The sequence below is a fragment of the Vipera berus genome (assembly GCF_964194415.1).
Source record: "Vipera berus genome assembly, chromosome: Z".
NCBI classification, from domain to species: Eukaryota; Metazoa; Chordata; class Lepidosauria; order Squamata; family Viperidae; genus Vipera; species Vipera berus.
Genome location: NC_138205.1, coordinates 24000491 through 24025104, shown reverse-complemented (window position 1 = coordinate 24025104; position 24614 = coordinate 24000491). Strand labels below are relative to the sequence as shown.

At 40.9% G+C, this 24614-nt stretch overlaps 1 protein-coding gene across 2 annotated transcripts; it reads right to left on the bottom strand.

The window, feature by feature from the left end:
* Positions 1-305: 305 nt before the first annotated feature.
* On the bottom strand, positions 306-19823 carry NAT14 (N-acetyltransferase 14 (putative)). 2 transcript variants are annotated; one of them, XM_081343453.1, is made up of 3 exons: positions 19779-19823; positions 2776-2874; positions 306-2197 (listed from the first exon to the last, which is right to left on the bottom strand). In XM_081343453.1, the coding sequence occupies exons 2-3, from the start codon at positions 2854-2856 to the stop codon at positions 1655-1657; spliced, it is 624 nt and encodes a 207-aa protein (XP_081199579.1). In that variant the 5' UTR covers positions 2857-2874; positions 19779-19823; the 3' UTR covers positions 306-1654. The 2 variants fall into 2 exon arrangements, with proteins under 2 accessions (XP_081199579.1, XP_081199578.1); XM_081343452.1 differs by lacking the exon at positions 19779-19823 and adding an exon at positions 4037-4117.
* Between the last annotated feature and the right edge of the window lie 4791 nt (positions 19824-24614).

The window sequence follows — 24614 nt, the reverse complement described above, 5'->3', positions numbered from 1 at the left end:
CTAATTTGGACACTGAACTATGTTATATGCACATGAATGCCAGAAGATTTAATAGCCAGAAGATTTAATAGCTCATCCTAAGAAAAATCAGCTTTTAAAGATTCAAATGTGTGTTCTCTTAATCCTTTTTGTGTCTGATACTGTGTTCCTTGTCCATCTACATTTCTACCCATAAAATTCCACTCACCTGATTATCTTCAAGACACTAGATGAAGTAGGGATATGAAACATGAATTAAATACATATACTTAACAAATATCATTTTAAAAAATGACCAAGCCAGTTTTTATTGTCTCCAAATTCTGTGAAAACTCAATTATATGAACAGCATATATGATTTAAACTAGTTTCCATGACAGGAGCACACGTCTATGCACTTGGGCCTCTACGCACATGATTTCCAATGATGCTATCCACATCCTCATCCTATAGTAGTTCTTTTGGTTTTATGTGTACAGTTTAAACTAATCTGAATTAAAAGGCTCATTTTTCCCAATATAGCTGACATATATTTTATTAGAATGTATACTGTAAAAGAACTTCTGAAATCTCATCTTAAAAAGGTGTTTTCTCCTTTCTTAAACCAATTTTACTGAATTTATAAAATAAAAGTGAACTGAATTTCTCTGCCCCTAAGAACAAGGGTCAGAGAATATACCCAACCTAGGCATGCAAATACAGATTTAGAAAATTTGTCAATAAACCCTTGACCAGCTGACAGGCTCTATGGCATCAAGGGACTACAAAATGCTGAACATATTTATTTAACTCATTAAAGAAATCAGTTAGCTGCTAGGAATTCACTATCCTGATCATTAATTTGCAAAGAAAATATAATCAGATAAAAGCTAGACATGCTTTATGCATTCAGACTGGTTTGTGGGTAAAATATGAATTTGGCATTCTCAGTAAATTCCTCATCTGTACATTCTGAATAATAATAATAATTTTCAAATTACCTTCAAATTATTAACAATAATAATTTTCAAATTACCTTCTGTTATATGAAGTTCATGCATGGAAAAGTACATATATATAAAGGTTATTCCAAGTATCAGGCCCTATAAGCCAATCTCCATGTACGTTTCAGTCTCCTCCCCCCCCCCCTTGGGGCTGGGGAGAAAATGTTACTATATTTAGGAGTGTTCAAAGAAGAAAGGGTTTAGAAAAAAGGGCAACCAAGTTGAAAACTTAATGTAATTTATTTAATAGTCTACGAGGCCTGATTTTTTGTATATCCTCTGGGTTTGTGTATGTGTGTGTATACACACACACACACACACACACACACATTTTCTCAGTTAATAGAATTTGCTGTTCCTTTTGTATAAAAGGTGAAGTTACTCTGACCCCAAAAGAGGACACAGGAAATGAGCCTCAGTGAATAATGTGGAACAGAAATCCCAAATGACTTGAGTTTGATTGCTATACCAGACTGTGAAAAAGACACAAATAATCCTTTATCCTGATTTGCTTTGCAATCATACTTTGTTTTCTAAGCAGAAACTATGTTAATAGTAACTACTGCTTAGGACCTAGAGATGCCTCATTAACTACAGTGTTTCTGAAACTCCGTGTTTTCTTTGTTCAAGAACATTATTCAAAAACATGCTCCTTTGCCTAACAGGTTAGTGTCAAACTAGTAGATACAGTTCTAAAGCTCTTTGCTGAACTCTTGTTGTACAGTGTAACCCAACCATGGGCGCCCACCACTCACACTATAGCCAGTATTCTCAAAGAGACCAAGAGCAGCCTTAGCCACCACGGAGACCTGGGCCACCAGGAATCTGAAGCCCTGTGCACGAGCTTGTGTCTCTAGAAAATGAAGGAGGCACCGACCCACCCCAGAGCGCCGGTACCATCGGCTGACAGCCAACCGCTTGAGCTCAGCAGTGTGTGGTTCTCTATCAAGAGGCTCCAAAGCAACACAACCACAAACATCATCATCATCATAAACAGCCACCCACAGCCCACGATGGCTTGCACTGTAATAGGCATGCAAATGTTTAAGGTCTGGTGAGCGCCACAGTAGAAGTTTCAGAGCCACTACAGTGAGAAGTACTGGCAGCACAAGGGCCACCACAAAGGAGTTCAGGAAGAAGCGTAGTCCACTGCTCACAACTGCCATCAGTAACAAGGCTAGTGGCCGTGTCAGCACATAAAGTATCAAGCGGTTTTCTGTATCTTTGAATCCATCCTGGTAGGAGAGAAATAGAAGAACATTAAAAAGTCCTCAGGGTTTAGAGGAACCCAAATGTCAGATAAGTTATCAGGCATACATAACTGTCTCTAACATGTCTCAGAAGGCCATTGTACTCTTACCTGGCCCTATTCAAAATCAGCCAGTGAGCTTTACCGTGGAGTAACAATATTGTTGGTTCTATCCTAGCATTCAAAGTGACTTGATCATAGTCACAAATCATACTGCACTAATTAAAATCATACTTATTACTTCCATGTTACAAGAACAAGTCAAAAACAACAGGCATATCTTTTAGGAAAACTTTTATGCTGTTAAACTTTGTAACTGAAAAATTCCAGAAAATATTCAGGACAGATTTGGGACTCTCCTAGACCCAAAAATACAATTAGACTTCTCCTATGTTCTTTGATAACAGCTGAATCCATGAAACGTCCAGGGCACAAATACAAGTATTATCAATTTGTTGAAGATATCTTCTGAAAAAATGTTTAATATGGATCAACATACAAAAACTTCTCAACAGAATTCAGGAATACTGATATAGCTGGATCCCTGTTTCTCCTCCATCTCACCTTCAGAAGTTCCAAAACAATGGGGGCTTCATCCTCTCTCATTTCCCTGATTAATAGCTGTTCCGGGTCCAAGGTAGGCATATTGTTAGCAACTGATACCTAAAAGGAAGAAAAGCTCAAATGTTGACTGAAAAATAATTTCAGACTACAGTGGGAGACAACCTTTTGCTTAAATGGGGAAATAAATGCTCCACAAAACTCCAAGAGAAAGCAAACTCTGACTCTTCCATAAAAGGTGCTCAGCCACCACCCCATCACCTCCACCAAATAAAGTAAGAGTTTGGTAAATATACATAAGCAGAGAATGTCTCTTCACATCTTTGTAATCATTCCTACTTTACATTCTCCTCCCCATATTCTTCACATATGTTTAAACTACAGTGCAGAGCCTTTAAATTATGAGCAAAATTGTGATAAGTATCACCCTGAAACAGGGTATTATCTGACAGGAAAAAAAGAAAAATTATTGCAAACTATTTCATTATAAAATCACAGGTAGAGACTGATATCACATAGGGCTAAACCACAGATTATTGATTACAGCACACTAGATGGATGCCCAACTGCACTTTAAGCTAAAACACATCATGGTTTAGTATGATACACGAATCCCTAAAAAAACACTGGTTAGCTCTGGGCCATCTGCTCTTTTCTGGCTGGCTGGCTGGCTGGCTGGCTGGCTGGCTGGCTATCTATCTATCTATCTATCTATCTATCTATCTATCTATCTATCTATCTATCTATTTATTTTTATTTATTTATTTATTTATTTATTTATTTATTTATTTATTTTTAATTCAATTTATATACCGCCCTTTCCCCAAAGGACTCAGGGCGGTTTACAGGGCAAAATTAAAACAATACAATATAAAAATTAAAATAAAATTAAATCAATAGCCCCAAAATTTAAAATTAGAATTTAAAAACCTTTCCTTTTTCTCTTTTGTTATACAGGGTCCCTAACTTCAAAGGATTATTCTGAAAGGGATTATTGAGAAAATGATGAGTTTTAGTGCTTTATATCTACTGCAAATATGATTTTTCCTTAAAGTGAATTCACAAGCAGCTTTATCAGATCCAAAGTTTTCCTCAAAATTACAAGAAAATCGCAACACCTGTATTTTGACTAGCCCTTCCCTTTCATAAGAGGGCCAAAGCAGCCACGCCCCCTCCGCAATAATAAAAGCACCTTTTCTTTTAGCATACATACTCATTATAGTTGAACCTTTCACGATCTCCCCTCCGTTCCCAATGGACTCACCCAGTTTGCAGGCTACGGCTGGGTTATCCCCCTGCAGGGAGGCGCATGGGATATCCCAGTAACAGTTACATTCTCCACTCCTCCTTCCAGAAGCACGGGAGGGGTGGGTGGGAAACAGAACTGACCGAAAGGCCGCTAATTTAATCGTTCTCTTTCCAGACTCGGGGCTTCGCTGAATATGCGCATGCGCTATGTTCTTTCTTCTGCGACCTCTATCCCTTCCTACGCAGCCCTTGGTTACTGTTACTAGGCGGGACCAATGTGGCCTCTTGGGTATGCCAAGACCGTCGAACCGTAGTTGTAAAGATGTCCGAGCCCTTTCCTTTCTTGATCTTTTTCAGGAGAAAAGGGAAACCTAGGAAATAGGGGATGACTAATCACCTCCTTTTTCTATATTGTATAACAAAGAACTATCGAATGCATAAATCCTGGCAGGCAGAAATTTAACAGATAAAACTATGTACAAATATTGGCAGACAAATTCAACAGGTAAATCTATGCATAGAAAAGTATGCATTAAGCCTTTGCCTACCTGGATGTTATGGCAGTATTAAAAAAACGTTATCCTGGCCTTACTCATCTAAGCCACCTTAAATTCTAGGATAAATAAATACAAACAAAATATATATATTTTTAATTTATTTTTAATTTTAATTTATTGCACAGATGACTTTAATTTTAATTTTATCTTAATTTCTGTACTTATTATATGTTATTGTTGTTAGCCGCCCTGAGTCCTTCGGGAGATAGGGCGGGATATAAGTCCCATTAATAAATAAATAAATAAATACCAATTTGGACTACTGGTGAAGGCATATTTGATCTGTAAGCTTCTTTGCATCCAGCTGGTTAATGTTAAATGGGGTCCTGAAAAAGAAAATCAGCGCTGTTCTAAAAATATTGTATGGTTTAAAAGCTGTTGCTGAAATTAAAAGACAGGTTACAGTATCAAACCAGTGTATAGTTAATTAATTTGTGCTTCATTATACAATATGCATATTACTTGTTGAAAATATTGAGTAATTTATTTTCAGTATCCATTGTATGTGGTACATAGGTGGGCTGATGCACCCTCCTGTGGTGAGATGAAATATTGAATACATGAATACGTGATGTATTAAATTTATGTACAGCTATTCATTGTGCCAAAATGGTAACATAAGTAGCAACTATGGCAGCAAGGCTGTGATAAATAAGTCCTCTGATAAATAAGTTACTAAGTTACTAAACCATACATGTACCTTTGGAACCTTATCACATTAATCTATACTGCAGGGACATTTAAATGCATGCTTAATGCCCCAAACCTCATTAGGCAGAAATTTTGTCTTACATTGATTTCTGAGATTAAGTACAGGAGGACAGAGGGCTGGTTCTATACATTGTCAAAGTTTGGGCTATTGTTCTTAGAACAGTACATTTTCTAGTTGTCTTCTGTTTAACATATTTTTTTTAAAATTCCATTTATATCCCGCCCTTCTCCGAAGACTCAGGGCGGCTTACAAGCTTAGCTTTATTATAATAATAATAAAGTTGGAAGGGGACCTTGGAGGTCATCTAGTCCAACCCCCTGCTCAGGCAGGAAACCCTATACCATTTCAGACAAATGGCTGTTCAGTCTCTTCTTAAAAACCTCCAGTGTTGGAGCATTCACAGCTTCTGGAGGCAGGTTGTTCCACTGGTTAATTGTTCTAATTGTCAGGAAATTTCTCCTTAGTTGTAGATTGCTTCTCTCTTTGGTTAGTTTCCATCCATTGCTTCTTGTCCTGTCTTCAGGTGCTTTGGAGAATAGCTTTTCTCCCTCTTCTTTGTGGCAGTCCCTGAAATATTGGAACACTGCTATCATGTCACACCTCATCCTTCTCTTCATTAAACTAGACATACCCAATTCCAGCAACTGTTCCTTATATGTTTTAGCCTCCAGTCCCCTAATCATCTTTGTTGCTTTTCTCTGTACTCTTTCTAGAGCAGGGATGTCAAACTGCCAGCCCATGGGCTGGTTACGTCATGCAGAAGCCACGCCAACCCCATTGCTGGCAATGGCAAAACCATCCCGATACGTTGTGTGACATCACATCACGTCACGAGTTTGACATGTCTGTTCTAGAGTGTCTCAACATCTTTTTTACATTTTTAAAAATGTAAAATGCAGTATTCCAAGTGTGGCCTTACCAAAGCTTTGTAAAGTGGTATTAATGCTTCATGTAATCTTGATTCTATCCCTGTGTTAATGCAGCCTAGCACTGTGTTGGTGTTTTTGACCACTGCAGCACACTGCTGGTTCATATTTAAGTGATTGTCCACTAGGAATCCGAGATCCCTGTCACAGTTATTACTATAAAACAAGGTACCACTTATACTATACCTTTGCATTTGTTTTTTCTTGCCTAAATGTGGAACCTTACTTTTTTCACCACTGAATTTCATTTTGTTAGATAGCGCCCAATGTTCACGTCTGTCAAGATCCTTCTATATCTTAAGCCTATCTTCTGGAGTGTTGGCTATTCCTGCCAGCTTGATGTGGTCTACAAATTTGATGAGTTCCCTATCTATCCTCTCATCCAAATCATTCATGAAAATGTTGAAGAGCACTGGGCCCAGAACAGAGCCCTGGGGCACCCCGCTACACACTTCCCTCCATGTAAATGCAGTTCCATTGAGGACCACATGCTGAGTATGACTGGTCAGCCAGCTACAAATCCATCTGGTGGTAATGCTATCTAACCCACATTTTTCTATCTTTTCAAGTAGTAGGTTGTGTTCTACTTGATCAAATGCCTTACTGAAGTCCAAGTAAATTATATCCACAGCATTCCTCTGGTCCACTAATTTTGTCACCTGGTCAAAGAATGCAATTAGATTTGTCTGGCATGATCTGTTTTTGACAAACCCATATTGGCTTTTGGTAATTACTTTGCCTCTAGGTGTTCACTGATTTGTTGTTTGATTATCTTTTCCATGATCTTCCCAGGTATTGAAGTCAGGGTGATAAGTCCATAGTTTCCTGGATTCATTTTTTTCCCTTTTTTGAAGATGGAACTACATCAGCTCTTTTCCAGTCCTCTGATAGTTCCCCAGGATCTTTGAAAGATATAGTTCAGTGGTTCTGAGATCACATCTGTCAGTTCCTTCAGAACCTTGGGGTGTAGTCCATCTGGTCCTGGTGATTTAAAGTCATCTAGGGTAGACAGGTGGCTCAGTGGGTTAGGACGCTGAGCTTGTCGATCAGAAGGTCGGCGGTTTGGCGGGTCGAATCCCGAGTGCCGCGTAGCAGAGTGAGCACCTGTTACTCGTCCCAGCTTCTGCCAACCTAGCAGTTCAAAAGCACGTAAAATGCAAGTAGAAAAATAGGGACCACTACGGTGGGAAGGTAACAGCGTTCCGTGCGCCTTTGGCGTCTAGTCATGCCGGCCACATGACCACGGAGACATCCTCGGACAAGCGCTGGCTCTTCGGCTTTGAAACGGAGATGAGCACCGGCCCCTAGAGTCGGAAACGACTAGCACACATGTGCGGGGGAACCTTTACCTTTACCTTTAGGGTAGACAGGTGCTCACTTACCATTTTCTTGCCTATCTTAACTTGTGTTTCTAATTTGTTTTTACGTTACTGTTTTTGATAGGTTGGACTTTTTCCCACCTTTGTATAAATATGGATGCAAAAAACGAGTATTTCTGCTGTCTCCCTATTGCTTGTCACCTTCTTGCCACTTTCTCCCACTAGCGGACCAATCATTTCCTTTACTTTTTTCTGGGTTCTTACTTGTTGAAAGAAGCTTTTTTTGTTACTTTTTTACTTTTGTTCCAAGCCTTAGTTCATTTTGAAACTTAGCTTTCCTCACTTCACCTTTGCAAGCTCAGGCTATTTGCTGGTATTTTGCCTTAGTTATGTGCCCCTCTTTCCACTTTTTATACTTGTCCTTTTCGTCTTTCAATTTATCAGAGAGTTCTTTATGCAGCCATGCTGGTTTCTTTTGAGACCTGTTATTTTTCTTCTTCATTGGTATTGTGCTAGACTGGGTTTTTATAATCTCACTTTTTAAAATTTCCCAAGCTTCTTGAGTTGTTTTCCCCTTGAGGATTCTCATCCATAGAATCCTTCCCAAGCTCTCTCTAAATTTATTGAAATTAGTCTCTTAAAATCCAAGACTCTGACTGTGTTCTATTGCTTGTGCTTGCATAATATTGAATTCTAATATTGCATGATCACTCCCCCCCCTCTCACACACAAGGTTCCTGTGGTTTCAACACTTTCTATCATTTCATCTCTGTAAGTGAGAATTAGATCCAATACAGCTAATCCCCTAGTTTCCTTCTCTACTTTTTGGGAGACAAAGTTGTCTGCTAGGTTTGTCTGGAATCTGTTTGATCTTCCACTTGGTGCAGTTTGTCTCCCAGTTGATGTCAGGGTAATTAAAGTCCCCCATTACTATTGTGATGTGCTTCCTACATACCTACATACGAGCAAAAAGTTCATCTATTACCTCTGTTTGGGTGGGTGGCCTATGTATACAGCTATGGCAATGTAATCCCCCCTTATATTGACCCAAATGCATTCAAGACAGTTTTCATCATTGTTGTGTTCTATTTCTGTAGAGATGTAGTTATTTTTTTATAGAGAGAGCAACTCAAACTTTTCTTTTATTTGGTCTGTTTCTTTTAAATAGTTTAAATCCCTCTAGCTGCGTGTTCCATTTGTGGGTTTCATCCCACCATGTTTCCGTAATGGCAACAATATCATATCTGCCCTCATTTACCTGAATTTCTAATTCACTCTGTTTGTTGTTCATGCTTTGTGCATTGGTGTATAAACATTTGAGTCCTTTATGACTGACTCTATGTTTACTTTCTACATAACCTGTGTGGTGTCAGACTTCCCCTATTTTCTTACCATCTATTTGATTAGTGCACTTTGTGTGGCACTCGTTATTAAAAGCTTCATTTTGCTTGACAGCAAGATTGATATTCTTGTCCACACACACATCTATGTTACATGTACTGATAACCCTATAATTTTTAGATTGCCAGGGACAGGGATGCTCTGTATCACTTAAACTAAACAACGGGGACAGTGAGTTAAATATTTCTCCAGAAAATCTGTGACTCAGTTCCTTTCTTTGATGGATGCAAACCATCTCTTTTGTACACTTTTTCATTGGACCAACTGCAAACATTGTGACTAATATAATCAAAACCTTCCCCTTTACACCACTCCATTAGCCATATATTGAATTCTGCTATATGCTGGCCTTTTCTATTTTGCTCCTTATACGTTGGTAAAACCTCTGAAAAGGTAAGCCTACAGCCTATCCCGCTAAATTCTTGCCCCAAGCTCTGAAAATCATTCTGCACAGAGTACATCTTTTTGGGATAGATTGTTAGTGCCAAGATATACAGTAGCATCCACAGCACACTCCATGTGAGATCTCATCTCATGGAGTTTCAATGATCATGAGAACGGTGAGGAATCAGAACTACACGGAGGACTTTGTCAATGATATCAAGGCAGCTGGGACCATAGTCACCAAGAAAACAATTGGTAACACACTATGCCGTGAAGGACTGAAATCCTGCAGCTCCGGCAAGGTCCCCCTGCTCAAGAAAGCACATGTACAGGCCCATCTAAATTTGCCAATGAACATCTGAATGATTCAGAGAACTGGGTGAAAGTGTTGTGGTCAGATGAGACCAAAATAGAGCTCTTTGGCATCAACTCAACTCACCATGTTTGGAGCAGAAGGAATGCTGCTTATGATTCCAAGAACACCATCCCCACCATCAAACATGGAGGTGGAAAAATTATGCTTTGGGGATGTTTTTCTGTTAAGGGAACAGGATAACTTCACTGCATCAAAGGGACGATGGGGCCATGTACCATCAAATCTTGGGTGAGAATCTCCTTCCCTCAGCCAGGGCATTGAAAATGGGTCATGGATGGTATTCCAGCATGGCAATGACCCAAACACACGGCCAAGGCAACAAAGGAGTGGCTCAAGAAGAAGCACATTAAGATCCTGGAGTGGCCTAGCCAGTCTCCAGACCTTAATCCCATAGAAAATCTGTGGAGGGAGCTGAAGGTTCAAGCTGCCAAACTTCAGTCTTGAAACCTTAATGACTTGGAAAGGATCTGCAAAGAGGAGTGGGACAAAATCCCACCTGAGATGTGTGCAAACCTGGTGGCCAACTACAAATGTCTGACTTCTATGATTACCAACAAGGGTTTTGCCACCAAGTACTATGTCATGTTTTGTGAAGGAGTCAAATACCTATTTCACTTATTAAAATGCAAATATATAACTAGTTTGAAATGTTTTTCTGCATTTTGTTATTTTGTCTCTGTCTCTTTACCATTAAAATTATAGACTGATCAATACTGTATGACACTTGTGATAAAATCCCTCATTTAAAGTGTGAGCATAAACCTTAAAAATCCTTAAAGTCTAAGGCAGGGGCTCCCAACGGGGTGCGAGACGATATTCCAAGGGGTGCAAAAACTTGGTTTTTCAAAATTATAGTGTATATGCATAATTTGCTGCCGTTATTTCAAACTTTTGTAAGGGGTGCAAGAATATATCAGAAGCATTCTAGGGGTGTGGGGTATAGAAAAAGTTGGGAATCACTGGTCTAAGGGCATGTTTGCTTCTGGGTTTCCCTGCTTCCTTTATGGAGCTATTACATAAGTTCTACAGAAGAGATCCTTCTGAAAATGCCTTATTAATTGTTAAAGTCTCGGTTTTCTGGTAAAAGAGCCAGCCATCTTTTGCATTGCTGTAATGCACTACCTCAAAAACTCTATTGGGCTTTCTCTCTCGATTTAAAAAAAAACTGTGAAAAAATGACATTTTTTCTAAGTTTTTCATTTTTAGTTAATTTTAGTACCAATTTTAATGTATGTATCTACTGTTACTTGCTTTCAGTATTTAGTTAGAAGAGCAGAATTTGAACTGGATATTTGACTAGGTTTTCACATCTAAGGAGTAAACAAATTATATTATGACTTTTATTTACAAGCCCAATTACCAAGACATATTACTTATTCATCTAGCCCAGTGCTGCCTGCATATCTCCTAATATTCCTTGGTTAACTCAGCTAGCATTAAATCAATGGCTTGTCAGTATTTTGAACCACAAACTAGCAATACACATTTTAGCATGGCATGCTTTGTAAGCTTAGTTCTGTCTACCCAGATATGTACATTCCACAACTTTCTTCTTCTAGAATATCAAGGGGCTTGTTAACCTGTTGAATATATCCAGTATGTACTATATCTGAATAAACAGCATGGAACTGGGAAAACCAGGAGTAACAATACACCTAAGTTGAATATTTTATTCTTCTCCCTTTCAAGCTTTTCAACTTTAAAAAGGGCCTTAAGTCAGTAGTTGAATACAGAAACTTCTTCTCAAGTTGAATGAATGGCAGAAATCCAGAATCTACTTTATATTTTCTTACTCCAACTCAGTAAGATAAAATATTAAAAAATGACCAAAAAAATACTGCAGAACCTTGACTGAGTAATGAGAAATATTTAACATTATTGCATTAAAAAAATGTGATCCAGCCTGTATATGAGGGTAAACTGAAACATACAACTGAAAAAGATCAAAGGTGCATCAAAGCAGTCTTTTATTTTCATTCCAGCTCACAAAGATCTTTGATTCTCTTGTGTTTGTTAGCACCAGGAACTAAGGTCCACTCAGGAAGAAATGTACGTCTGCACATGATAAAAGGGCTATAACAGGAACAGAAGGAATTAGGCGTATAAGCCACTGTAGCTGTATAATGTAGTCAACAGTAGCTCATAAAATTGTCTCCTATAGTATCAAGCAGTCTCAAGCCTGAATGTCCTTGATTTCCTATTTTACAAAAAGATTATGCAATTTCACAGCAGTATGGTCCACAGAAGGGAAATGGAGAGATCAGCTGCCCATTAATCACATTCCTGTCTAATAGAATGGGTAGAGTTCCTGGCTACCATAAAAATATTCTTACGATTAGGCTGCACATCCATTTCTTTTTTGCCAGAACAAAATGTTCTAAATATAGGGATGAATTTGGGTAAAAATAAAAGATTGGGCCAATGCTCTCTCTTGTGTGCAGCGTATATGGCTGCTGAGAGGCAAAGCGTAGAGATTATTGTGGCTGCAGGGATAGAAGCAGCAGTGGCAGACCACACGGGATCAGGAAGAATAGCAAAGGACATGCTTTGGACCAGCAGGCAAGGGGCTGAACCCAGCTATTGGTTGAGAAAGTTTGTCCTGAGGAACCCAAGCAGAACTAACTTGGAGAGTTGAACACCCCAAGTACCATATGTTCTGAAGTTGTCCAGGTCAAATCACCCAATCTAGCCCCATTCTTATTCTTTGTAGAAATTAGACTGTTCCTGACCTATACTCCAGTTCAGGCCTGTGAGGCAGTTGTTTTTTAGAAAGTGTGAACAAGTTGCATGTTTGGTACTGTTTGCACAATCTGAATGGAAGACAGTCCTTGGGATGCAACTGGACTTTGTAAAACCTGCACCATTTGAGGACTGCTGTTGCTTTCAACAGCAGCTTGACTGTTATCTGGGCTATTTACCTGCAGAGTTGGTACACTCTCCAGTACTTGGAGAGTCTGTTCTCCCTGTGCACTGCGGATAATCAACAGATTCTGCCCAGTCCCTGAGCTACCATCAGTATTATGTAACTGGAGGCCAGACAGTTCCTGCACAGTCTGAATGTTCTCTACTTCCTGAACACACAAACGGGTTTGTTCTCCACCTGCCCTTCTTAACACTAATACATTTTGAACCCCTTCTTCAGTCTGCAAAGTCTCAAAATGCATGTCTTGTACACCTTCAAGATTCTCAACCTCACCTCCAGGCCCTAGCAGTTCCTCTCCTGGAGAATTCTGTACAACTATCAGGTTCTGGCTTTCTTCTTCCATGTTGGATCCCTGATGGAGGTCCACTTCAGAGAGTTCATGTGAGCTAGACAGAGCATTTCCAATCTCATTCATTTCCTGAGCTGAGCCCAGAGTCTGAAGTTGGACACTGGCCATCTCTTCTGAAGGCTGAAGCTGCTGCCCTTCCTGGGAAGACATAAGCCCCTGGATTTGATTTGCACTATCCAACTGTTGGGAAGGAGCAAGACCTTGGATTTCAACACTGTTCACCGACTGATTTGACTGAGGCAAATTTTGAATCTGAAGAGAGTTGGTCTGCTGACAAGATGTCAAGGTCTGGATCTGAAGAGAGCTTACTTGTTGGGAAGACTGGAGGTTTTGGAGCTGCAAGGTCCCCACCTGCTGGGAGGATGTTACAGCCTGAAATTGCACAGTATTCATCTTTTGTGAAGGCTGAAGTGTTTGGAACTGCACTGTGCCAGCTGGTGGATAACTGGACAGACCCTGGATCTGCACAGTGTTTGCTGATTGGGCAGCAGGCAAGCTCTGGATCTGAACAGTGTTCTGGGGTAGAGGCAGACTTTGAATCTGTACAAGACCAGTCTGTATAGAGTTAGGAACAGCCTGGATCTGAATTGTGCCGGTTTGCTGAGCAGTAGGCAAGGTCTGAATTTGTAGGGTGCCACTTTGCTGGGCAGTGGAAAGGTTTTGGAGTTGCTGAGGCAGAGTTTGAATCTGGATAGTACTTGTTGATGGATTGGGTGGTATATATTGTATCTGCACTGTGCCCACTTGCTGTTCTGGCAAACTCTGGAGCACCATAACATTCTGTCCATTGGTCTGGAATCCTGGTGACCTCTGGATTTGTACATTAGGGATAGGCTGCATATTGGCTCCAGCGGTACTGGGCATTAAAATAATATTCTGGTTGCTAGATACTGGTGGTGGGGGATGTACTGACACAGGCTTCTTTCCCTTACTTTGACGGAGTAGGACAGGTTTGTTTGGAGTGGTGGAAGCACTTGGCACCAGGGTAAAAGTTGTTGAAGCGGCAGGTGTAGTTGTTGCCATCTGTGGACTGGGCAAAAAGATGAGTTTGGGGGGTGAACTTTGGAGAGGTGGCTGCTGCTGCTGCACACTAGGAATGAGCTGCAAGCCCTGAGCCGTCTGCACTAGCAAGAAAGTTTGACTGTTAGAAGAAACAGCTGGGGATGAGCTGCCACTTAGTTCCACATTCAGAGTTGCCTGCATGTTGGGCATGATTTGTACCTCCTGGGTAGCAGCAGATGAGGCAGCAGTTGTGTGATTAGCTGCCTCAGTGCTGTTATGGGTACGCAAATGACGCTGTAGGTAAGATGCCATGACAAAAGCCTTACAACAAACCGGGCATTGGAAAGGACGTTCTCGGGAGTGGGTACGTCGGTGCAGTGCCAAGTTGGATGAGTGAGTGAATGCCTTGCCACAGTCCCGGCAGCAATAGGGCCTCTCGCCAGTGTGCACCCGCTGATGCTGCCGGAGGTTAGAAGTCTGGGTGAAAGCCTTGCCACAAGTCTGGCAGGCAAAGGGACGTTCCCCTGTATGCAGCTGCTGGTGCCGACGAAGGCATGAGGTATTCTTAAAGGCTTTCCCACAATCCTGGCAGGCATATGGACGCTCTCCAGTATGCTGGCGTAAGTGGTATTGGTAATGAGAGGCCCATTTGAATGCCATCCCACAGGTGGGGCAGGTGAAGGCATGCAGACCTGTATGCACCCGCTGGTGAATACGCAGCAGTGATGAGCGCTTGAAGGCCTTCCCGCACTCACTACAAGCATAGGGGCGCTCACCTGTATGATCACGGAGGTGATAACGCAGCCCCGAGGAGCCCTTGAATGACTTCCCACATTCTCCACACACATACGGTCGCTCAGATGGTGGAGGTGGTGTTGCGGTGGCTGTAGGAACTGGCTCAGCCTGTGCTGGACAGGTCACTTCAGCTTCCTCCAGCCTCTGCTCAGCTGGGGGATGTGAACGCTGGTGGCCCAATAAGCTGGCCAGTGCAGGGAAGGAACGTTCACATACCACACAGGTGTATGTGCGATCTGATGAATGTTGGCTCTGCTGATGCCTTGCTAAACCTGCCGCACTCTTGAAAGTCTTACCACACACTGAGCAAGATACTGAGGATGTGGGAGATACTGCAGGTGCCGTCTCCTCCTGCACTGATGGTGATGGCATTTCTGGGAGCGGGAGTGGCTCTGTTGGGGCCAAGTGTGTTTCTTGGTGACTTAACAGTTGCTCTTGCAAGGGAAAAGTAAGATGGCAGATACTACATCGAAACACCATCTCTACCGTAGTGGTTGGCTCCTCCAAGAAGAGCTGTGCGGGAGGTGCAACGTCAGCATGAGTCTCCAAGTGCTGCTGCAAATAGGTGTCAGATGCAAAAGCTTTACCACAAATAACACAGGTGTGAACAGAACGGGCAGTGTGTGCTGATCGGCAATGCAGTGCTAGGTTAGATGAGTGTGTGAAAGCTTTACTGCAGTCCTGGCACTGATAGGGTCTCTCACCAGTGTGCACTCGCTGATGCTGTCGTAGGTTTGTGGACTGAGTGAAAGCCTTGCTGCAGATAGGGCAGACATAAGGACGCTCACCTGTATGTGTGTGGCGGTGCCGTCTCAAGCTAGAAGAGTTCTTAAAGGCCTTATCACATGCTGGACAGGGATAGGGGCGTTCTCCAGTATGTTGGCGCAGGTGATACTGGTAATGGGAAGACCATTTAAAGGCTTGGCCACAATGAGCACATTTAAAAGCACGCAGACCAGTATGTACACTCTGATGGATCTGAAGCAAGGATGACCGTTTAAAGGCCTTGCCACATTCACCACACTTATATGGTCGCTCACCCGTGTGTCCACGCTGGTGATACAGCAAGGCCGATGAACCTTTGAAAGCCTTTGGACATTCTGAGCACTTGTAAGGCCGCTCGCCTGTGTGAGTCCGCTGGTGATGGATAAGCCGTGATGACCATTTGAACACCTTGCCGCATTCTAAGCATTCATATTGATGATCGCCACTGCCACCACCAGGACCTCCACCTGCTGGGGCCACTGCGGGCACTTCTGCTGCCTGCATCTCTATCTGCTGAGCTCCCACCATTGCTGCAGATTTCACCTGCTGGGGAGAATAAGTATTACCTGCTTGTCACTAACATGTTAACCAGTATTTTGCATATCCACAGCAAAATTAGTCACTAATTAACTTGCAATTCAATATGTTGCATGCATCTATAAAGAAACAACCATATATCTGAGATATAAACAAAATCTTTCCTACATGATCTTCCCCCACTCCATGAACTTACATAACGAAATAAGCAGTACTATGTAAAGGTTTAGGGAACTGATGTTTTCTACCATCATCTTCCAAGGAAATGCTCTGCTACTGGCAAGAGCCCAGAGCCCAGAAAAGGAGATAAAATATATTATCAGCCCTGGCTGTTAAGGAACAGAGACACATATTAACACTGAAGTTATTTTCCCAGTGCTGTAACCTCAGAGCTGCCCAATGTATACAGCTACAGCAACAACAGCCTGGGGAACAGGTATTTTGTATTAATCCTTATAATACAGTTGTTCTAAATTTATTACATCACAACATACTATTCTAGCAGCCTATTTATGGATTAAAATAATGCTACTTCACATGTAAATTGCAATAGTAATAATAATAATCATCATCATCATCATCATAAAGTTGGAAGGGACCTTGGAGGTCATCTAGTCCAACCCCCTGCTCAGGCAGGAAACCTTATACCATTTCAGGCAAATGGCTGTCCAGTCTCTTCTTAAAAACCTCCAGTGTTGGAGCATTCACCACCTCTGGACGCAGGTTGTTCCACTGGTTAATTGTTCTAACTGTCAAGAAGTTTCTCCTTAGTTCTAGGTTGCTTCTCTCCTTCACTAGTTTCCATCCATTGCTTCTTGTCCTGCTTTCAGGTGCTTTGGAGAATAGCTTGGCTCCCTCTTCTTTGTGGTAGCCCCTGAGATATTGGAACACTGCTATCATGTCACCCCTCACCCTTCTCTTTGTTAAACTACACATACCCAATTCCAGCTACCGTTCCCTATTATGTTTTAGCCTCCAGCCCCCTAATCATCTTTGTTGCTCTTCTCTGTACCCTTTCTAGAGTCTCGACATCTTTTTTACATCGTGGTGACCAAAACTGGATGCAGTATTCCAGGTGTGGCCTTACCAAAGCATTGTAAAGTGGTATTAGTACTTCACTTGATCTTGATTCTATCCCTCTGTTAATGCAGCCTAGCACTGTGTTGGCTTTTTTTGGCAGCTGCAGCACACTGCTGGCTTATATTGAAGTGATTGTCTAGTAGGACTCCGAGATCCCTCTCACAGTTACTACTATTGAGCAAGGTACCACCTATACTATACCTATGCATTTGATTTTTCCTGCCTAAATGTAGAACCTTACTTTTTTCACCATTGAATTTCATTTTGTTAGATAGTGCCCAGTGTTCGGGTCTGTCCAGATCCTTCTGTATCTTAAGCCTATCTTCTGGAGTATTGGCTATTCCTGCCAGCTTGGTGTCGTCTGCAAATTTGATGAGTTCCCCATCTATCCCCTCATCCAAATCATTAATGAAGATATTGAAGAGCACTGGGTCCAGAACAGAGCCCTGGGGCACCCCACTACACACTTCCTTCCATGTAGATGCGGTTCCATTGAGGACCACACGCTGAGTACGGCCTGTCAGCCAGCTACGAATCCATCTGGTGGTAATGCTATCTAACCCACATTTTTCTATCTTATCAAGTAGTAGGTTGTGATCTACTTTATCAAATGCCTTACTGAAGTCCAAGTAATTTTTTTTTAAATTCCATTTATATCCCGCCCTTCTCCGAAGACTCAGGGCGGCTTACAAGCTTAGCAGTAGCCTTCATTCTATGTATATGCCTGCTTATTAGGGCTTTCACACACACCCCAAGCGGCATTATTACAAAGTCAGCTTAATTGCCCCCAACAATCTGGGTCCTCATTTTACCTACCTCGGAAGGATGGAAGGCTGAGTCAACCTTGAGCCTGGTGGGATGCGAACCTGCACTAATTGCAGGCAGCTGGTGTTACTTAAGGAGTCATTAGCCCACTGCTCCACCAAGGATTATATCTACGGCATTCCTCTGGTCCACTAGTTTTGTCACTTGGTCAAAGAATGTAATAAGATTTGTCTGGCATGATCTGTTTTTGACAAACCCATGTTGACTTTTAGTGATGACTTTGTTTGCATCAAGGTGTTCGCTGATTTGTTGTTTGATTATCTTTTCCAGAATCTTCCCAGGTATTGAGGTCAGGCTGATAGGTCTGTAGTTTAATAATCTCTGAAACTTGAATATCAGCTGAAATAACAGCAACTATGTTTATTATAACAAGAAAAAGAAAATGGTATATTCAAAAATAACGGGTGTAATATTTTAATTGGCAATAGAATACTAGAGCTGAAAGAGGATCTGGTGGAAGGAAAGGAAAACTGACAAGAAAGGATATACAACTCAGAGGTGAACTCTTGTTCATTTGTAGCAATTGCTAGGCAACTAAAAAGTAGCAAAGAGGTGGCTACTACAGCAGAGCAGTCTGATAAATTGGAGGAGTTGGAATGAGGCAAGTCCAGACCCTTTGCAGCCAGAGTTCAGATTATGGCTGAGAATTTCTCCATACTATCAAAGGAGTACCTATGAAGCTGGTGAATCACAATTCCTATAACTCACTTTTGGCCAAACCTTGAAAGGCAACTGAAGGTTGAAACAGATCTGGAGCCACAATTTCCCAATTCCTCTTATACAATAAACCAGGGGTCTTCAAACTCGTCCCTTTTATGACTCATGGACTTCAACTCCCAGAACTCCTCAGCCAGGCATGCTGAGTTTGAAGACCCTTGCAATAAACCAATATTAAAACATCTCTCTCTCTCTCTCTCTCTCTCTCTCTCTCTCTCTCTCTCTCACACACACACACACACACACACACACACAGAGAGAGAGAGAGAGAGAGAGAGAGAGAGAGAGAGAGAGAGAGAGAGAGAAGGAAAAATCCTTAACCAATTTTCCATTTCCATATTACTGAAGCTCAGAAAAAGGGCTAGAGGGTGAGCAGAGGATGTATTTTCCCTCTGAGTTTACTTTCTGTCTCCCACCATTTATGAAATTTTGCATAGGCCCCATTTTATTTTAAGCAATGTCCAGCCTCATAACAGTGTGAAGAGGACAAGCCATTCTTTTCTCTCCCAGTTTTCTGCATTGTCCACAGAGCTCTGTGTTAGGTGCTGTTATAAAAATGTACTGAAATCCGGCTTTAGCAGTTTAGTGCATGCATCTCCAATTTGGAGCCTTCTAGAGGTGTTGGACTGCAGCTTGCATCCTCCACCAGGCACCACAATGCAGATTGGGCACTGATGGGAGTTGTAGTCCATCTTAAGAGCGCCAAATTGGAGAATGGTGGCTGAAAAGACACGGGGCTCACTTTGAGCCTGGTCTTGGGAGGACTTGTTGGTGAATCTCTTGTGAACCGCTAGATGAGAAGGAATTCCACATTCACGTGTCCTTCAATTACAGCCCTTCCTATTGCCAGTAATGTTGTAAAATGAAGAAATATCGTGGAGTTAAAATTGCCATCGCTATTTCTCCACCCGGCCGCCTTGGGAACAAGCGAATATTCTGTCGGAGGAAGAATATTCTTTAAAGAAAGAGCCTCTCCTTTAAGGAACCGAGCTCCGCCGCCCCTCCCCCTTCGCTGCCGTTCGGTCTCGCGACGTCTTTTTTTTCCCTTCCCCCCCTGCCTTCCCGCGAATGCTCTGAGTTTTCTCCTCACCTGGTCCCTTTTTTTTCCTTCCACGCGCCTCGCTGCAATGAGGGGTTGATGGGAGAACGGCCGCGGGCCTATGGGGGGAGGGGTACCCCCTCTACCCTCCTAATGGCCAGGGGCGCGAGACACCCAACCTTTACCGTGCTCACACTAACAGCCCGCGACGCCGGCCAGTCTCACCCCTTTGCTCTTCTGCCATTGGCTACTCAGAACATCTTGGGAGTTGTAGTTTAAATACAAGCCTTTCGCCATCTTGGCCGTGGGGCACGTGACCGCAAAATACATATGCTGGAGGCTCAACAGGAAGTGGTTTCTACGCTAGTTCGATATCAGGCGGTTGAGTGATCGACCTGTATATTTGGGTGGGCGCGGAAGTACTACAATGTGATAAGAATTCGGATATTAAGAGCATATCAGTGTGCACGGATTGTGAAAACATCGTGCATTTGCTTCAGTTGTTAATCTCGCAAGACGAAGTGTTTTTACCTGTCCCATTGGATGAATAGTTGCATCAGTATTTGTAATGCCATAGTCTGTAATAATGTAAAACCTTTAGTGTTAAGAAATGTTAACCTCAAAAAGAGCATGCATTGATTTTAGACAATACATCGATTTCAAAATACCAAAATCATTGTTTGAACATAAAATATGTAAGTTTGGATGTTACATATAGCAAAATTTTCTGAGTAGAGGCTACACTCAATTTTCCAGCAAATTTGGAAAACTCAAAAGTGGCCACAGGATTGGAAAAGATCAGTTTACATTCCAATTCCAAAGAAAGGCAGTGCCAAAGAATGTTCAAACTATTGCACCATTGCACTCGTTTCACTTACTAGTAAAGTTATGCTTAAAATCCTACAAGCTAGACTCCAGCAGTATGTGGATCGAGAACTACCAGAAGTACAGGCAGGATTTTGAAGAGGCAGAGGAACTAGAGATCAAATTGCTAACAAACGCTGGATCATGGAGAAAACTTCTGTCGCTAAGCAAGACAGTTGTTTTTGCCCAATTTTAAAACTTCTTGCCACAGTTATTAAGTGAACTACTGCAATTCTTAAATTAGTAACACCATTGTTAAGTAAATTTAGATTCCCATTGGCTTTGCTTGTCAGAAGATCATAAAAGGTGATCACATGATCCCAGGACACTGCAACCATTATAAATATGAGTCAGTTGCCAAGCATCTGAACTTTGATCATATGGGGATACTATAACAGTCGTAAGAATGAAAAATTGTCATAGCTCACTTTTTTCTGTGTTGAAACTTCAGTTACTAAACAAACTGTTGAACAGTTAGTTAAGGATTATCTGTATTTTACACTAAATGTTACTAAGGAGTGGCTGATGGACTAGAGGGAGGGGCTTTTGCCATTAATGAATTGATAGCATTAATGGAAAAATGCTTAGAATATTATGATAGTTAAATAGGAAAAACTTAGGTAGAGGAAAAGTATCAGTTTAGTTGTAAGGAGTGGAATTAGAATTCAGAATAAATATATTTCTAGTGTGCACATACATATGCAAACTTTCTGGCTTGTTCACAGCAAATCTGGGTTTAAGCCAATTATACACAAAAACAAAAATATTCAGCTAAGTAATACATTGTAGAAAAGGTGAGAAGCCATTTAAATAAATTATGAAAGATTTCATGACTCTTGTGCATCAAAAGTGAATCCTATTTGTACTGAAATCAATGATTTTAATTTTGATCTTTTTTTGCCCAAATTATGCAATTCATGATTTCCTCCTTTCGATGGGAGAGTCAGTTTCCATTTGTTTGCTGTTTTGACAATGGACAAATAAGATACCAGGTTATTTTCCTTTCACCATGTAAAAACTCCCACATCCCAGCTAATTTCCAAGCTGGATTTCAAACTTCTTTCCCTATCAATGACCTGGGATATGCTTATTTGCAATGTGCTCTGATGTAGATCAGTATGGTTGGATGGAGAGTGCTTATTTGGACACAAAAACTGAATTAAATGGCAATACCATTTTCTGTTCTATTTTATGATATTGCTTTCAGTCTCATCAACAAGTTCACAAATAACAACTTTAGCATTTTTCTTCTCTGTCTCTTTGAGTCCCTTTCCAGGGCAGAGGGAACATGACCTGGGTAACTTGCTGAGTTGTCCTAGCAGTTACATAGCATCCTGGGAGCCAGCCTAAGCTATTAGCCTACTGGAACAGATCCAGCATGTTCCAGGACTGAAGTGTGAAAACATCGTTGACAAGAGATTACACAAACACTTTTGCTGTTACACAACAGCCTTTTGGCTGTTTTCCTAACTAGTGATGAGAAAGTCAGAGAGTCAATTGTGAATTGACCATCAGAGTTTATATTTCACTACAGAACATCTGGCAGAGGTTAGATAGTCCCTACTGCATTTTAAAAGTTCCAAAAGTTGTTATAATGCCCACCCAAATCAACTTTTTCCCCCTTTTAAACTGTTCCTATGGATGTTTATCTAGAGTAGGAATTCTAGTGTTCCACATCTAAAATGAAACAAACCAATTATCCAGTTTAATTTATACAAAATAAAAATGTACACTCATCCCTTTCCCTAGAAAACAGAGAATGCTTGTAGGATTTTTTTTCTGTTCAGCTTGCTATGTATAGTAATTTTTTAGAATTACAGCATTATATGTTAAAGTTGGACTTTCCAGCTTGATTGTATTTAGCACTGGCATGCATAAAACAACTGAGTTTATTTAGATTTTGTGCAAATGGGATGGTGTATAGCTTAATATGAGCACATTTGGTTTAATTAAATGGAAAATGCCTAAGCTGTAAATATTTCAATGGTGCCTTCCAGCTTTGTTATTTAGTGATCCCTTGTTCATATGTGATCCAATAAATGCTTGCATGAGTTGCAAACATGGCAATCCAACTTTAGCACAATCTGTCATTCTTAATTACTTTTTAGTGACTAGAAAGCTTATATGAACCTAAGGATTTGCACAGCTCAGTTGAATTAACTTGCAGATGCTCCTTAGTGATTAGAGGATATTTTTTAAAAGATGTCAAGCATGCTTAGTGTCTGGATAGTTTAGCATGCCTCGGTAAATTTGAGAAAATTTAAAATTTTCTTCCCACTATGGAGTGGGGAGAAAAGACAGAGAATGAGGTTTAACATTAAATACCTTCTTGTCAAAAGGGATAGGGAGCACAAAGTTTGCCCATTGACCTTGATTTGGGTTAGAGGAGAAGTTGTCACAAAAGACTGAAAGACATTGAAAGATCCATGTTATTTACTATGTGCTGTCCCAGGACTGTTGTCGACAGCTGCTCTATTCTGAACAGGACCAGAAATCTAAATCAGATGGAGAATGACATTCCTGGATCTGTGCCAGAATCAGAATTAAAAGTGTCGTGTGGCCATAGGCACAGTGAGCCAAGCCACTGCAAAGTTGGAAAGGAACACAAAATGGATTGCCATCTGCCTGCCTGAGTTGTGTTTGCAATTAGCAGTAGTTTCCTTGCTTTCTTTTTAAAAGTTTAGAGCAATTAAAGCTTTTGGCAATTAAATGAATGCTTTACTTTAATAATGTATGCGGAGTAAATAACTTCCGACTATTATGTGCTGAAAAATGCACTAATCAAGGAAAAGGGGGGAAAGTATAAACACACAAATGAGTATTATGTATACTTACATTTCAGTGTGTGGGCGAAAACTTTCAGAAGAGAATTTGGTGAAAACAGAAAACAAACATTGTGCATTTGAAGGGCTGCCACAAAGAAGAGGCAGTCACGTTATTCACCAAAGCACCAGAGGGCAGGACAAGAAACAATGGTTGGAAACTGAACAAATAGAGAAGCAACCTGGAATTAAGGAGAAACTTCCTGACAGTGAGGACAATTAACCAGTGGAATAGCTTGCCCCCAGAAATCGTGGGTGCTCTAGCACTGGAGATTTTTTTTTATTGAAAAGTTTTACAATACACTTTTAAATACAAAAAACTCCCTCCTCCCCCTCCCCTCTCCCCAACCCTCCCCTCCCCTCCCCCCTCCCCGACTTCCCAGAGCTGAATACAGGGTATAATAATACAAACATAAACTAAAATATGCTAACAACAAAAATAACACATTAAGTTCTATCGGACTTTAACTCTCCATAGTCATAATATTAATAAAGTAACAAATGACTAATCATACATCCAGGGCTTTTTTTCTCATAGAACGCTCAGAACGGAGTTCCGGCACCTTTTTTGGATGGAACCTTGTATTGTAGGCAAGGCGGGTTGTATGACGTGTGAGTTCCAGCACCTTTTTCTTTTACAAAAAAAGCACTGCATACATCATAAAAATCAACTACTTATTCAAATGCTAACTGAAACTTTTTAGTCCCATATTTATTCTGAATATATTCAATCCATCTTCTCCATTCCACAATATATCTCTGTTGCAATTGATCTTTCAAATATGCCGAAATCTTTGCCATTTCCGCCAAATTGGAAACTTTCAAAGTCCACTCTTCTATGGTCGGCAATTCCTCCTTCTTCCAGTATTGTGCAACTAAAAGTCTTGCCGCCGTAATTACATTCAACATCAACTTAGTGTCTATTACAGTAGTATCTGTAATAATACCCAATAAAAACAATTGCGGGGAAAACTTTATCCTTTTCTTAAATATCTTTTGCATATTCCACCAAATTTTAATCCAAAAAGCTTTAACCTTTTTACAAGTCCACCATATATGAAAATATGTTGCATCCTCACAACCACACCACCAACATTTGGGCTGGCAGTTTGGATACATACTTGCTAATTTTTTAGGGTCTAAGTGCCACCTATAAAACATTTTATAAAAATTCTCTCTTAAGTTTTGGGCCTGTGTAAAT

What these genes read in the sequence shown, in the direction of transcription:
- NAT14 (XM_081343453.1), bottom strand. Translation starts at nt 2,856, where the DNA reads ATGCCTACCTTGGACCCGGAACAGCTATTAATCAGGGAAATGAGAGAG. An exon ending in TTGTTTTGGAACTTCTGAAG is followed by an intron (nt 2,198 to 2,775) that starts GTGAGATGGAGG and finishes CTCTCCTACCAG; the next exon opens with GATGGATTCAAAGATACAGA.